Raw genomic sequence first — 13530 nt, 5'->3', positions numbered from 1 at the left:
TGGTGGGGGGTTGGGGGGAGGGGGAGAAGAGAAGCAAGAAGCAAGCAGGAAAGGAAACCACAATGATGAAATTTGAGAAGCTGGAAAGCAGACAAATTACTGATAAGTGACTTAATTCTAACAAATTGAAATGCTAAGCCAGCAGAGGGAAAAGACAGGAAGCAACATAATTTATACAGAAACATCTCCAAAAGGCTCAGGAATTAACAGCAACAGGTAACTTCCACACCTCTAGAAGTGAAGCACCAACACGAAGAAGAAGCTTTAGCTGTCCTTCTAAGAAGCAGGCAGAGGCCCAGATCCACTCCTCCACTTGGCACAAATGGTCACTGCCCCCTTCTTTATCCTGGCAGAAGACTGGAAGAATATTTTTTAGAAAGAGTAAAACAGAAATGTTCATGGCTAGAAGACTATGAGGAGTACCATAGTGAAAACATGGGCTTCAGTGAGCATTTATGGGCTGAACGCCGGGACCTGTGCCCTCTTTTTCACTCAGGTGCTGCAGTTTTGCTTGGCAAACCCTCTGCTCTCCAGCTGGAAGTATGGAAGTGACTTTTCTGTGGAATCTGATCAGCCCAAGAGGAAAATCCCAGATACCCACATGGGGGTTCATCAAATAGCCCAGGAGATCCCTCCAGTGAAGATCTGTCCACAAGTCCTACCCACACGCTTAAAGCTTCCAAACCCACCTTGAATCCCACCCTGAAATATGAGGTGAGCACCAAGGATCACAAAGCTGAGAAAAGGCTTTAACAGAGACCAATTGGGAGGGGGAAAAAAAGAACAAAGTAGCTTAGAGAAAACAGAAACTATAAAATGCAAAGAAACTTCAAAAGTTATTAATATTCACATAAAGACAAAACATGCCTCTGCAGCCATTACACAAAAACAGGATGCTATTTAAATAAAAAGGACAATTAGAGAACAAAACAGCTTGTGGAAATTAAAATTATGATAGCAGAAGTAAAAAGAGCCAACAGAAATACTGAAAATTAAAGTGAAAGAAATATTTATGCATAAAGCAAAGTGACCAAAAAAAAAGTGTAAGAAAGAAAAGTAAGAAAATCGATGAACTAATCTAAGAGGCCCAATATTCAAATAATAGGAATGCCACAGAGAAAATGGGGGGAAAGAAATTATCAACAAACAATTCAAGAAAATTCCCTGCAACTGAAGAGCATGTTTCCAGAGTGAAAGGGCCCCCTGATGAATACACAAGGAGCAAAAATAGATCCACACAAGACACATCATCATGAAATTCAGAACACTGGAGATAAAAAGTAGATTCTACAACTGTCCAGGTAAGTAAAACAGTCAAAACTACAAGTCATTCAAGAAAGATCGAGAATCAGAATATCTTTAGACTTCCCATTAGCAATTCTAGAATCTAGAAGAAATATTGTTTTTAATCTAACTAGGTGTGTTTTTTCTATGCTCAAACTATCAGTTGAAAGGAAGGGTAAAAGAAAGACTCAGATATGTAAGATCTCAGAAAATTTATCTCATGTTTCCTTTCTTCCCTAAAACGTGAGCAACCCAAAAAAATGGAAGTGAAGAAGAGTGGATAGCAGGATATCCAAAACAGGATGGAGTGACAAAGATACTTCTGGAAGGCCATGAGGAAAAAAAATCAAAGGATGGCAGTCGTACATCAGACATAAAAGGAACCAGCTGACATTGGAGAAGCTCAGAAGATTCTGGGAAAGATTTCTCCAAGTAAGTGAAATGCGTAGAAAACCCAATACGTCTAATATATTGAGAGTATAATTCAACAAATAGCAGAGATTTAGAGACTGAATCACTGATAAATACATAGAAAAGTAAGAAAATGTTCAAAAAGAGAAAATTATGAATCCTGAGAAAATTAAAAAGTATGCACAAGTAGTCATAGTTTACTACATAGCTCAGCCACGAAAACGTTACATGTAATAATGTATATTGACCTAACCAAAGTAATAATGTAACTATACAGGCAGAATGTGTACAAAGATTGGGGCAAACATTTAAAAAAGAGCCTAATTCTTATCTCCACTGTAGTTAGTAATTTTAATAGGTAATACTTAAAATGAAAAAGTCAAGAAATTGCAACAAAAATATGCAATTTGGAGATAAATACCTAAAGAATCAACTAAAAGAGTTGAGAGTGTCTCTGGGTAGTGAGGTGTGTGAGGTTGGGGATGGCGAGAGGGCACAATGGCACAGGAGGCAAGGAGATGCTGTTTTGAAATAGAGCTCCCTATACCCTCATAATGTACACTATCTGCTTCTGTAGAATTGCTCGCTTAACCTAAGTAACTCCATTTTGCCCCCCGCCTGACCTGCAGACTACCCCCCAACCCTGCATGAGAAACCATTGACTTTGTCATAGAAACAAAAAACAATTGCATAGAAACAGGAGCCATACACAGTGAATTATTACATGGGAACAGGAACCATACACAATGAAACCTTGTATGCTTGATTGCTCGAACGGCTCATTCTTGGCTTCTGTGACCCAGCTCCCTAGCTTGCTTTGTGCACCCGGACAAACCCATGTGCCAACGGATGTAGTTTTTGTCTTTAAAAACCCTAGAAGACCAAAGCCCGATGTCGTTCTTCCTTGGTTGCTCCTTGGGAGACGGACGCTGGCCAGCTAGAGTGAATAAACTGCCCTTTTCTGCACGAGTGGCATGTACGTGCATTTCTTGTGGGAGGGGGCCTCACAACAGTCTTATGTAATAAACATTGTAGAATTATGTAACTAAATTATGCACACATGTAACGTTGATAAAAATGAAATGTTTTATACCAACACTAGTGATAACTAAGTTACTATAGTCATTCCATTACAGCACCCAGCAATTGACCTTACACTTCTGCATGCTAGAGAGGAAGGGGAAACAAAACAAAACAAACCAATAAAACAAGTAAGCAAAAGAAAGCAACATTACAATGTCTTGAACACATGCTGCTGGGGCCACCTTTTCCCTTCTCTTAGGTAGATGTACTCTCCCCAGTGCCTTTCATGTGTTTCAGGGAAACTGATCAATCCCAGCTCCAAGGGTGGCTCTACCAACAAGACATGGCAAGTGGTTCAGAGGTGGACACATGACCCATTTGGGCCAATCTGAAAGGAGGAGACACTGGGGGACTTCCAGGAAAGAAGTTCCCTTGTTCTTCCAAGGGAGCTGCTCCAAATCACATTTTCTTAGTATCACAGTCTAAGGACATGACATTGAAAGTTGCTGTATCCACCCCTGCTGCCATGAAAGTCAGCCAACATGAAAAGAGGTTAGTCTTGAGAGATTCACAGATGAATGGGCTTAGCCCTGACCATGTTCTAAAATTAGGATAAAAAGTGTCTTGATGCCATACACACCACTTCCATGTTCATTTGTGTGGACTGATAACTTTATCTTTTTTAATTAAACCAATTTGAGTTGAGATTATTATTATTTATGGCCGGGGTGGGGGATGGGGTGGGGGGAGTGTGGAAGTCCTCCTAATATAAAAAGTTTTAAAATTAGCAATGAGGAAAAAGAAGTGGAGAAAAATTCTCATCAAGGTTCTTAGGTATCACTTTTCCATGGGGAACTCAAAGCATATCACGAATTTTGGCAAATAGGAGTCTTATTTATTCTAATATTTTAAAAATTAAGGAGGTTAAAAAAAGAAAGGTTTGGGCCGGCCCGGTGGCGCACTGCTACAGTGCGCCGCTTGGGAGTGCGGCGGTGCTCCCACCGAGGGTTCGGATCCCACATACAGACCGGTTCCCGCTCACTGGCTGAGCGAGGGGCGGGCGCAGCACCGAGGGTTGCGATCCCGTTGCCGGTCCCAGTCCGGTACGGGCACGACACTGAGGGTTGCAGTCCGTTGCCGGACATGAAAAAAGACAAAAAGGAAAAAAAAAAAAAAAAAGGTTAATGGATTAGAAAAGGCTTCTGGCAACCCACAGGCGCGAGCTCTGAGGCCCCAGTTGGGATCTTCCCAGTGTACCCTTCTATGTATAAAAATAGTCAAAATGAGCAGGAGAGACTCGGCATTTGTGTCTGCCATAAATATGTGAGGATATGAGTGTTTTCTTCATCTTTTGTCAATTTTCAAAGTCATTTCTTTTATTACTACTGCTAAGTTTACATTCCTGATTTCCTTTTTGTTCTCCCACTAGAAAACAACCAGATCCCCCAGATGTGTTGCCTGAGAAGGAGCAAAAAGGTGGACGGCTTAATCAAATGGTTAGGATGGGGAACAATTTTCACAGGACAATAATACCACTTTCCATCAAATGCCCCATTTGCAGAAAAAACACAAAGGAAGGATGTACTGTTGGTAGAAAAATACAAATTGCACACATAAACGTTTCTCCAACCTGCTCGCGCAGCTGCCATTTTCTTGTTTCGCATTTTGTTCTCCAAGGCTTGCTACACAATAAAAAAAGGATAAAAGAAGAAAATTAGATTTCCTGGTGTTTTCTACTCCTTGACATTAATAAAGACAGTCTTTCTATGAAATACAGTGTATCCTACCTGTTTCATCTTCTTTTTGAGATCCAGATTTGCTGACTTCTGGCCCTTGGCAGTAGCATTGAGATAATAGATGGTCAAACTAAATTTTTTTTAAAAAAATAATAAAATTGATGGTACTTGTTAGTTCCTCAGGATTCTTCTTAAATTTGCATTAACTAAATCATAGAATGTTAGCATGGCAGTGCACATTAAGATATTTTTTACTCTAAAACTCATCTGTTGTAGATAAAAACTGAGGTCTAGAGAGGTAGGTAAAGAAATGCATTTGGAATTACACAGTGACTGGGCTGAAGCTGGAAAGTTGGACCCAAAGGCTCCTCATCCACAGCCCTAAGCTCTGACCACTATTCCACACTGTCTAATATTTGTTTCTCCTGGAAAATGTATTAAAAATTAGTTTAAATTATAATTAAAAGTAATTTTTTAAATTGATGGCAATGGCACCCAAGAATATGGAAGCTCTACAAAAGTTTAGAGAACACATCTAATAAAAAGGAAAATGACTTTCTGCCTTAAATTGCTTCCTCTGGCCTTTACAACTAAGAATATAATCCTCATGGGCATAGTTAGTTAACATGGATTTTTTTTTTCATGGATACAGTGTTTGCATTTCTCTCTCCCTCAAAAAGAAAACATTTTATAAAGGAATATTCTTGGATTTAAAACGACATTTACATTTCAAGGAAGAGCAAATTCTGGCCATACAATTCTATAAAAATAAATACGCTCATCTTCAATGAACGCAAAATGAATAAAGGGAAAAAACACAGTAAAAAAAGATAACTGATATTGTTCTTTGTTGCAAATAACTTGATAGTGAACAAATTTCCTCTACTCACCAACATGCCAGATAATAATCTTTATGAGCCATCTGCTGCTAGTAACATAATTACTGATATGATTTAGCTGGATTTGTTTATCTCTTATGTGACTGATGGGAGTTTGACTGAAATTACATACATGAAAGCATCTGGGGTAATATCTGGCATCATATAGGTGCTGAATACTTGCGTGTGTGTGAGTGTGTGTGTGTGTGTGTGTATATATTAGAAGCATTTTCTTTAAAAAGTCACTTGATTTGGAGGATGAACTCAAAGATCTCACAAGTCATTTATAGTTGTGGAATTCTCTATTTATCCACCACTTTTTTCCTGCCTTGCAATGCACCTTAAATAAGTACTCCCCGCAAATCATTTTTTAGTCTCCAAAGGAATGAAATTGCCTGCAGAGAACTAACCTGAACTTTGCTCAGATAGCCACACACTATCCAAGCTGATTTAATATGATCCATTGGGGAAATTCAAAATGCTTGTAACATTCTCCAATTAAAGTCAATAAAAAGCCAAGCCAACTGTATGGGCCTCATAAAGTAGAAGATGAGACCTCAGGATTTGAAACAATCAAATCAGCAATAAGCTGAAATTTGGGTTTTACATCAAAACCTCAACATTTTAGGACATATATCTGACACTCATATGACCCAGCTCTCCTCCAGGCTGTCTATTCCAAACTATGACCTCCAGGCCAAATCTGGCTCTCAGACTGTTTGGTATGGCCCATGAGCTAAGAATGGTTTTTACATCTTTTAATGGTTATGTAATGAGATCCTCAATTTTGCCTCTTGGCCTAAAATATCTACTATCTGGCCATTTAAAAGACGTGCACTGGTTCTGGGTCTACACCATCCCTGACAAGTGGCTTCCAGTCCTGACATTCCCACCGATCCTAAACTCCAGTGATGCAAATGGGTGGAGGAAATAAGTAGTGGGAATAAGAAGATATGAGGCTGAATTCCATTGATTAGCCACTTGATTGCATGCAGATCTTCTATGTCCTATGGATAATATGATTAATGAAGCCAATTTCTTAAGGATATTGCTGGAATTAAACGGGTCAATGAATGGATAGTCCCTGGGATAAAGGCAGCATTACTTCTTTTTCCATACTCTTGAGACAGTCTATTAAATCTTTAGATAGGGGCACTCGAACAATGTTACGCCTTAAAAACAAATCTGTCTCTTATTTTTTTTTTTTTTGTCTTTTTCCGTGTCCGGCAAAGGATCGCAACCCTCAGTGTCGCCCCTGTACCGGACCGGGGACCGGCAACGGGATCGCAACCCTCGGTGTTGCTCCTGCACCTCGCTCAGCCAGTGAGCAGGAACCGGTCTGTATGTGGGATCCGAACCCTCGGTGGGAGCGCCGCCGCGCTTCCCAAGCGGTGCACTATAGCAGTGCGCCACCGGGCCGGCCCCCAAATCTGTCTCTTAATAAATTAAGAATATAGTAAAATCTGACATGTATGTTGTGTGTGTGTGTTTTAAGCAAGATCTCATTTATACCACTAAGGACCTTGACTCTCAAAGGTCACAGCATACTTATTAACATGCTCTCGGAAGCCACTGTACCTGTCATAAAAATGTGGAGAAAGAAAATGATCACTTCAAGGGCCATCTGGTGAAACATGCTGCATTCGGCAGGTCATTTTCTAGCACATCTGTGCCAGAGATTTACTGTCTGATTCTTAATACCACCCCATGATCTGTAATGTCTAACAGCAGTCTGTCTTGCTGTTTTGTAATTATCCCTACAGGTTCTTAGCTCTCCCTCATAGAAGGTGCTGTGGTATAAAGGAGTGAGGTGTTGTGGTATAAAGATTTACTGTCTAAGGATCTTGTTTAAATCCTACTGTGACCATTTCACTATCTTTCTCACCTGGGGGAATCACATTACTCCTGTAAGTTAGTTTCTTAATTTATAAAATTACCTTATGTGGCTGTGACTGCAACAATGACCATGATGGTCCTAACAATAACAATAACTGGGTCAGAAACCCTGCTCATTTACTTCAAACCATTAGGAGTTTTTCCCCTGTGATTTCTTCATTTTAACTTTAAGCAAACTCAACCCTTTGCATTAATTTTGTTCCTAAAGTGTCCCTGGAAGTGTCCTTGACCAAGAGTAGTGGCAGTTCCAGACTTTTGACTTAGGAGGGGCTGGGGGTTGAAAGGAAGGCCAAGGGTACTTGTCTTGGCTTTAACAGCAAGCATGTAGTTTTACTTACAAGGTGAGTTTATCTGTGGGCACCAACAGTCAGAAGCCAATGAAAGCTCTATGGGAACAAAAGTCTCTTGCCACGTTCCCTGTTGGAAATCACTTCCGACTTTGACGGGATATGAAGGGATCTTTCCAAGACCCTCCAATTTTCTGATTCTATCATCATGGACACACAGTTATTGACACAAGTCTAAGAGCAATTTTTAAGACCCCTTCAGCCCTCAGCCCTAAAATGCAGCCTACAGTGCCCCCAAGGGGAATATTAACCAGAGGTTCATCATTTCTGTATATTCACAGCCATCTGCTTTATGGAACAAGAAGTAGGGGCCAGGTCGTGTGGGGAAGCTCAACGTGCTGATTAGATTTAGCATTTAGCGTTTATGTTTCCCTTGCTTTAGCTGTTTACTGATAATTATTTTGGTTACTTGGGAACAAATCTTATAATCCTAGGGAGGCAAAGGCAGATGCAGATGGCTGTGAATTACATCCAATAGGATCAGAACATGGCTCATGAATTTCAGCCTCTCCACCATGTAATCAGTACTGAATTTGGTTAGGTTACAGCACAGCCCTTGGGGAGAACAAGAAACCTGAAAAAGCTGAAACTTAAACAGAGCCAGAAAGAATGTTACAAAAGCCATGAGGAGAGAAAGCACATACGCCATCACCAAAACGACAGCAATGACCAGCCCGGGGTTGGAAAGCTGTCTCAAGATCTTCGCCATCCAGCTTGGGAAATCATGCTCTAGTGTCTCTCCAATGACTTCAAACATCCGATTTTTGCCACTGAAAAAAAAAGAAAGTTAGTTTATTTAAAACATATGGAAAACCATGGTTACAGCAGGAAAACTAGAAATCTTTCTCAAGTACTGTCTAGTACTCTTTGAGGTTAGGAATCTGATGTTTAGCTATAGCTACTGATACTTTGACCTCATATTGTCAATATCTAGATAAGATATGAGAGATGTTATCCCAACACGAACACATAAGTCAAGGCAGTTAGGAAATGAACCACAGCATTAGGAGAAGACTATTTAAAACTGTTTTTCCAAGATCTTTCTTGCAGAATATTTTGCAAATAGCTCATAAGTCTGCCCTTTAGCCAGCTGTTCTTGTAGGAGAATGCTCTCCTTGGGTTGAGTAAACAATGTATTTAGTTTTTAATCAGCCTTGGAAATGAGCACAAGGAATAGACTAATGGAATAAAATCTGCAAATAATCCAATAAGTCTTTCCATGTAATAGCTCTCATCGCCTCTTTCACCAGACCTCCTTCATCAGAGATGTTAATAGATGACCACGCTGAAGGCTGAGTCCTTTGCCTCTAAGTCATTCTCTTCCTGGACAGGCCCAAGTCAATACCAGCTTAACTTCACCTCTGAGACCCATTAGGTTGAGAATCAGCTTCAATAAACTAGGCAAATTACAGCAGAATGTCCTGACTATAGAATACCCAGAATTATAACCTAATATTCATTATGCCAAATTATTTTTTTCTGCTCTATATGCATATTGATTCTACTATGAAAAGATGTAATTTTCAGAAAAAATTTTGGGTTGTGCGTCACCAAATTGTATGTATTATAAGAATAAAGGTGGGTGTAACATTTAATATGATGTTTGGTTTTCCTTTTTCTCAATCTTTAAACATTTTCAACTACTAATGAACATGACCCATTCTCCAAGATCAGATTTTTTTTTCTCCTGATCGAACTAATGCTATCTTTCAACAGAGTGACTACAAGTATTTTGACAGGAGACATTGGATGACAGAGGTACAAGTTTCACTTCACAAAATATAGACCTACACATGAATTGCAAGACCTATAATACATAAGGGGGAATGAAGCTTACAGATCATTTAAGATTACATCAACTTATTCTAGTAACGTTTCTTCTTCATCATTCCATTCTAAGTGACCATACTCTTCCCTCCCCAACCATACTGAATACAGGGTAAGGAGTAGGCAAGGAGGACCCACGAGGTAAGACAATCAATCCTCCCTTCTCTAGCATCTCAGGTTACATCTGACAAATGTGGTGGGGGGAGGGGACTGGAATTTTACAAAATTATTCCTACCCACAAAAGTCTTCTTAGCAGCCAGTGTGACCCACTGCAAAGTCACTAGAGTCTCTGAGGATTCTTGGATACCTTTTTCCAGGTCAGTTTTCTTACCAAAGAAAGAAGTACAGATCACTTCATTATACGCAAATTATAAAAGCATCTACAAATCCCTGGCAATCCCTTCTGCTGCCAGGTTAGCCAGAGTGTTCCATTTCACGATATTCTCAGCATTCCTTTCCAGTTGTCTGTGACTATACGCTCAAGTGATATGCTACTGCACTTAGCCAATAGTTCTCCTGTGGGCATAGCTCCATCCACTCTAGATTAGAACAGTCTATGAGGATGCATCTTCCAGCTGGACTGTAAGTTCCCCAGGATCATAATCTATGCTTAGTACATGGATTTATCCTACATCTCCTAAAGTGTTTTGTGCCCAATAAGCGGTCATTACTCATTTATTAACTCAAGTTATCAACCAGCACACTACTGTGTCCCAGACTCATAGAGATAAAATCACTCTGTCCTCAATCACGAGAAGTCAACTAGACTATTAAGGAAAATAAACACAGCAAGTACAATTGCAAATGAGTAATGTAATAACATTGTCACAATATAATGTTAGCCTTTAAAGCTCTAATAAACAAACACCTAGTGTATGATCTTGCTTACTTAAAAAATAAATCTGCATAAAAGGAAAATCAGATCATAAAATGACAAAACATTGAGAATTGTTATTTCAGGCCTTTGGAATTATGGGCAGCGTTTTTTTGTTTTGTTTTATTTTGTTTTTGTTTTTCATGTTAAAATGTCTCCAGGATTTTCTGATTTTTTAAGATAAACACATACTACCTTTGCAGTAAGATAAATACATAAAAAATAAAATTGCATAATGTAAGCAGGGAGATAGGTATGTGAGAACCTAGAGGACTACAAATTGCTTGGAATTACTGGCAGAGATGGGGAAAAACATCAAGTGTCAGGAAATGTTATGGAACAATTAGAAGAATTATCTTCATCTAGACATCAAAGAAAGAGTTTTTAAATTGTTTAACTATTTAAAGTAAATCCATTTATTAGCCCATTGGAATAATTTCCTGGAAAATTGACCCTCCCTAGCCAGGTCTTATAAAACCAGAATAAACTAGAATATTCCATCCAATGGCTTTGCTGAATGGATGCATGTACTATAGCCATCTCACCTGAAAACATTCCTGCACCTGAGATCAACTGGCCATCGCTGTGATGTCTCCATTAACCTACTTCACGTTCATGTTTGCCAATTTGCTGCCCACCCAAGATCCAAACAGGGTCAGCCAACCTTTGCCAGGCAGGCTAGGCAAACCACCCCAAACTCAGAATTCCTCAGGACAGCCAGCCATAAGGATCCTACTAACACATGCTCTCTCACCTCATTTCTAGAGCAGAACAATCCTTTCAAATTTGGAGTTAAAACAAATAAACAAACTAAACATTCTTTTGGTCCAAAATTAGGAAAATGACAGGAAAAAATTCGCTATCTAAATAGCATGGAGATACCCTTTTCCCAGCATTCCACTAAAATATTTGAATTTCCTTGATTCAACATAGTGATATTACTCATATAGGCAGTAATTTTGCCTAAATTTTCAAATTAGAAAATTCTGGAACAAAGTCAGATACTATGCTTTAGATACAAACTTTTTTTTTTTTTCATTTAAAGTCAGAGTAACTCAGTGTGTGACATAAAGAAAGCCAGAGGAGTTAGGGCTTAAAAAGCTAAAATTGTGCAATCATTGTACATGCCTAACTCAGTAGTATTTTAAATTTGAATACATCTGTGTAACCACTACTCAGTTCTGTGTTTACATTGTGTGGTTTCGCTTACAGACAGCTAAGGTCCTTTACTACATTTTACTGAGAAGGATCAACTTCCAATTAAAAAGTTAAAAGCACACCTGAAACTTATCCTAGATATTAATTTGTACAGATAATTTGCAGTTACCTAAAATCTTTGAATAGCTTATCTCTTGAACATTGGACTATGGGATTTATTAAGGATTTATTAAGACAAATGTCTTCTTTGAGACTGTAATTTCATGTTTAGTCTTCAGATGTCACTGTCTGCATTATTTATTTCAGCCCACTTGGAAACAGCGCACATGTGCACGTGCGTGCACACACACAATGAAATAAACAGGGCTTGTTAACCTCAGTTTCCTGAGTATGACAGAACTCCAGCTAGTTTTTGCTCTATCAACTGACTTAACATTTTCTTTCTTTTCTGGTAAATCAATAATTCAGAAAATTATTAGAGTGAAAATACTTAGTCTGCGGGCAACACGCTTTTTGACTTTAATTAAATAAGTTGGGTCTGCAGCATAAATGGGAAATTATATGTGGCCATACAGCACCATGTTTTCACATTCTCATTTCTTTCATGGAAAAGGAGAAATAGCTCAAAAGCATGCTAACCAGGTGCCTCAACATGCCAGGATTCTGGGGGGAATGTGGTAGATCTAAGGCCCTTTAGGGGATCTTATCCCCCAGATCCCAAGGAATTTGCTTTCTGATATGTGTCGTAAAGAGAACTCTGTTATGAAGAACTGTAGAAAAGTCCAATGTGTATCAAAGATCCTTCTTGACATTTGATTACTGACTTGAGTGATACTTGGGGAGAATATATATGAGGAACATTCTTAATTTTTTTAATAACATGTAGGATTTGGGGTCACAAATTGTATGATCCTCTTTATACTCGTTTTTATTTAATAATGATTCCATCCCCCAGAATACATGTGGGGCAATCTCCTTTATTTTTGTTCCAAGGTGGTGGTCCACGTCAGCAGGAGGAACATCTGACTATGCCCAGATGTGATGGCCGAGCATCACGAAAACTCTTAAACCAGCGTGATCAAACCTGGCTCTTGGCTATTCCCAAATTTGGAAACAGGTCAGATTCATCATGTATATTTTACCCAGACAGAGCCTGGAGCAGCTTAAGTTATTTTTCCTTTTATGGCTCCCAAGTGAGAAAATAGATGGGATTTGTCTAAGAATCTCCATGTCACATCATGAGCCTGAATACCCAAAGAATCTCATTTCTACCAACTAAATATGCCAATGTTTGGGAGAAAAAAAATTATCTTATACAAGGAGTGGCCACTCCCACCTCTACCCCTGAAAGAACACTTTGCCCAATTCGAATTTCAAAGACAAGAGACCTGAAGGGGCCACAATCAAAAGATGGTGGGAGGGATACGATCATGTACAAGACCGGCATGGTGGACAGGAAGAGGATGAGCAAAAGCATGCCCAGGTAGAAATTATTTGATCTGGAAGCTTTGAAGACTCTGGCCTCGGGAACGTTGCAACACATCACGGCCCAGCACTGAAAGTACATGGAGGTGTGGAGTCGAAGGATATTGATGCCGGGGAGGCTGGGAGCAAAGAAGGAGCCCATCCTGGAAAGAAAACAGAGCTCTGCTCACTGTTGAGTCTTTACTTCAAAACACAGCCACACAGCACCTGTTTATTTTATATCAAACCCCTTTTCCAAAGGCAGAAAATGTATCGCCACTTTCAACCACAAAAACCCTTTTTACAAATAAACCTAACCTATTTCCTTCTACAATGGTACACATTGTACCATTTCCCCCATTATTATAGGTATTGTATACATAATTCTTTCATAGAAACGATGCTCTTTTTTTTTTATTTTGTCAATATACAATGTGGTTGATTATTATGACCCATCACCAAAACCTCCCTCCCTCCTCCCTCTCCCCCCTCCCACCCAAGAATGTCCTTTCCATTTGCTTGTTGTAACACCTTCAAAGAAATTGTAGTTGTTATATCTTCTTCCCCCCCCCGGGTTTTTTTTTTTTTTTTGTGTGTGTGTGTGTGTGTGTGTGTGTGTGTGTGTGTGTGA

The 13530-nt window shown here is 39.3% G+C and overlaps 1 protein-coding gene across 1 annotated transcript in view; it reads right to left on the bottom strand.

Annotated features, from left to right (window-relative positions):
* TMC1 (transmembrane channel-like 1) overlaps positions 1 to 13530 on the bottom strand; it is a gene marked incomplete at its 5' end in the record, with an annotated part of 129350 nt that overhangs the window by 2233 nt on the left and 113587 nt on the right. The window contains 4 exon segments of the mRNA XM_008581725.1: positions 4349 to 4400; positions 4506 to 4584; positions 8220 to 8345; positions 12824 to 13063. Of these exon segments, the coding sequence (XP_008579947.1) occupies positions 4349 to 4400; positions 4506 to 4584; positions 8220 to 8345; positions 12824 to 13063 (497 nt within the window).

The sequence above is a fragment of the Galeopterus variegatus genome, unplaced genomic scaffold (genome assembly GCF_000696425.1).
Source record: "Galeopterus variegatus unplaced genomic scaffold, G_variegatus-3.0.2 Scaffold2445, whole genome shotgun sequence".
NCBI lineage: Eukaryota > Metazoa > Chordata > Mammalia > Dermoptera > Cynocephalidae > Galeopterus > Galeopterus variegatus.
This window is presented reverse-complemented; position numbering and strand designations above follow the sequence as displayed.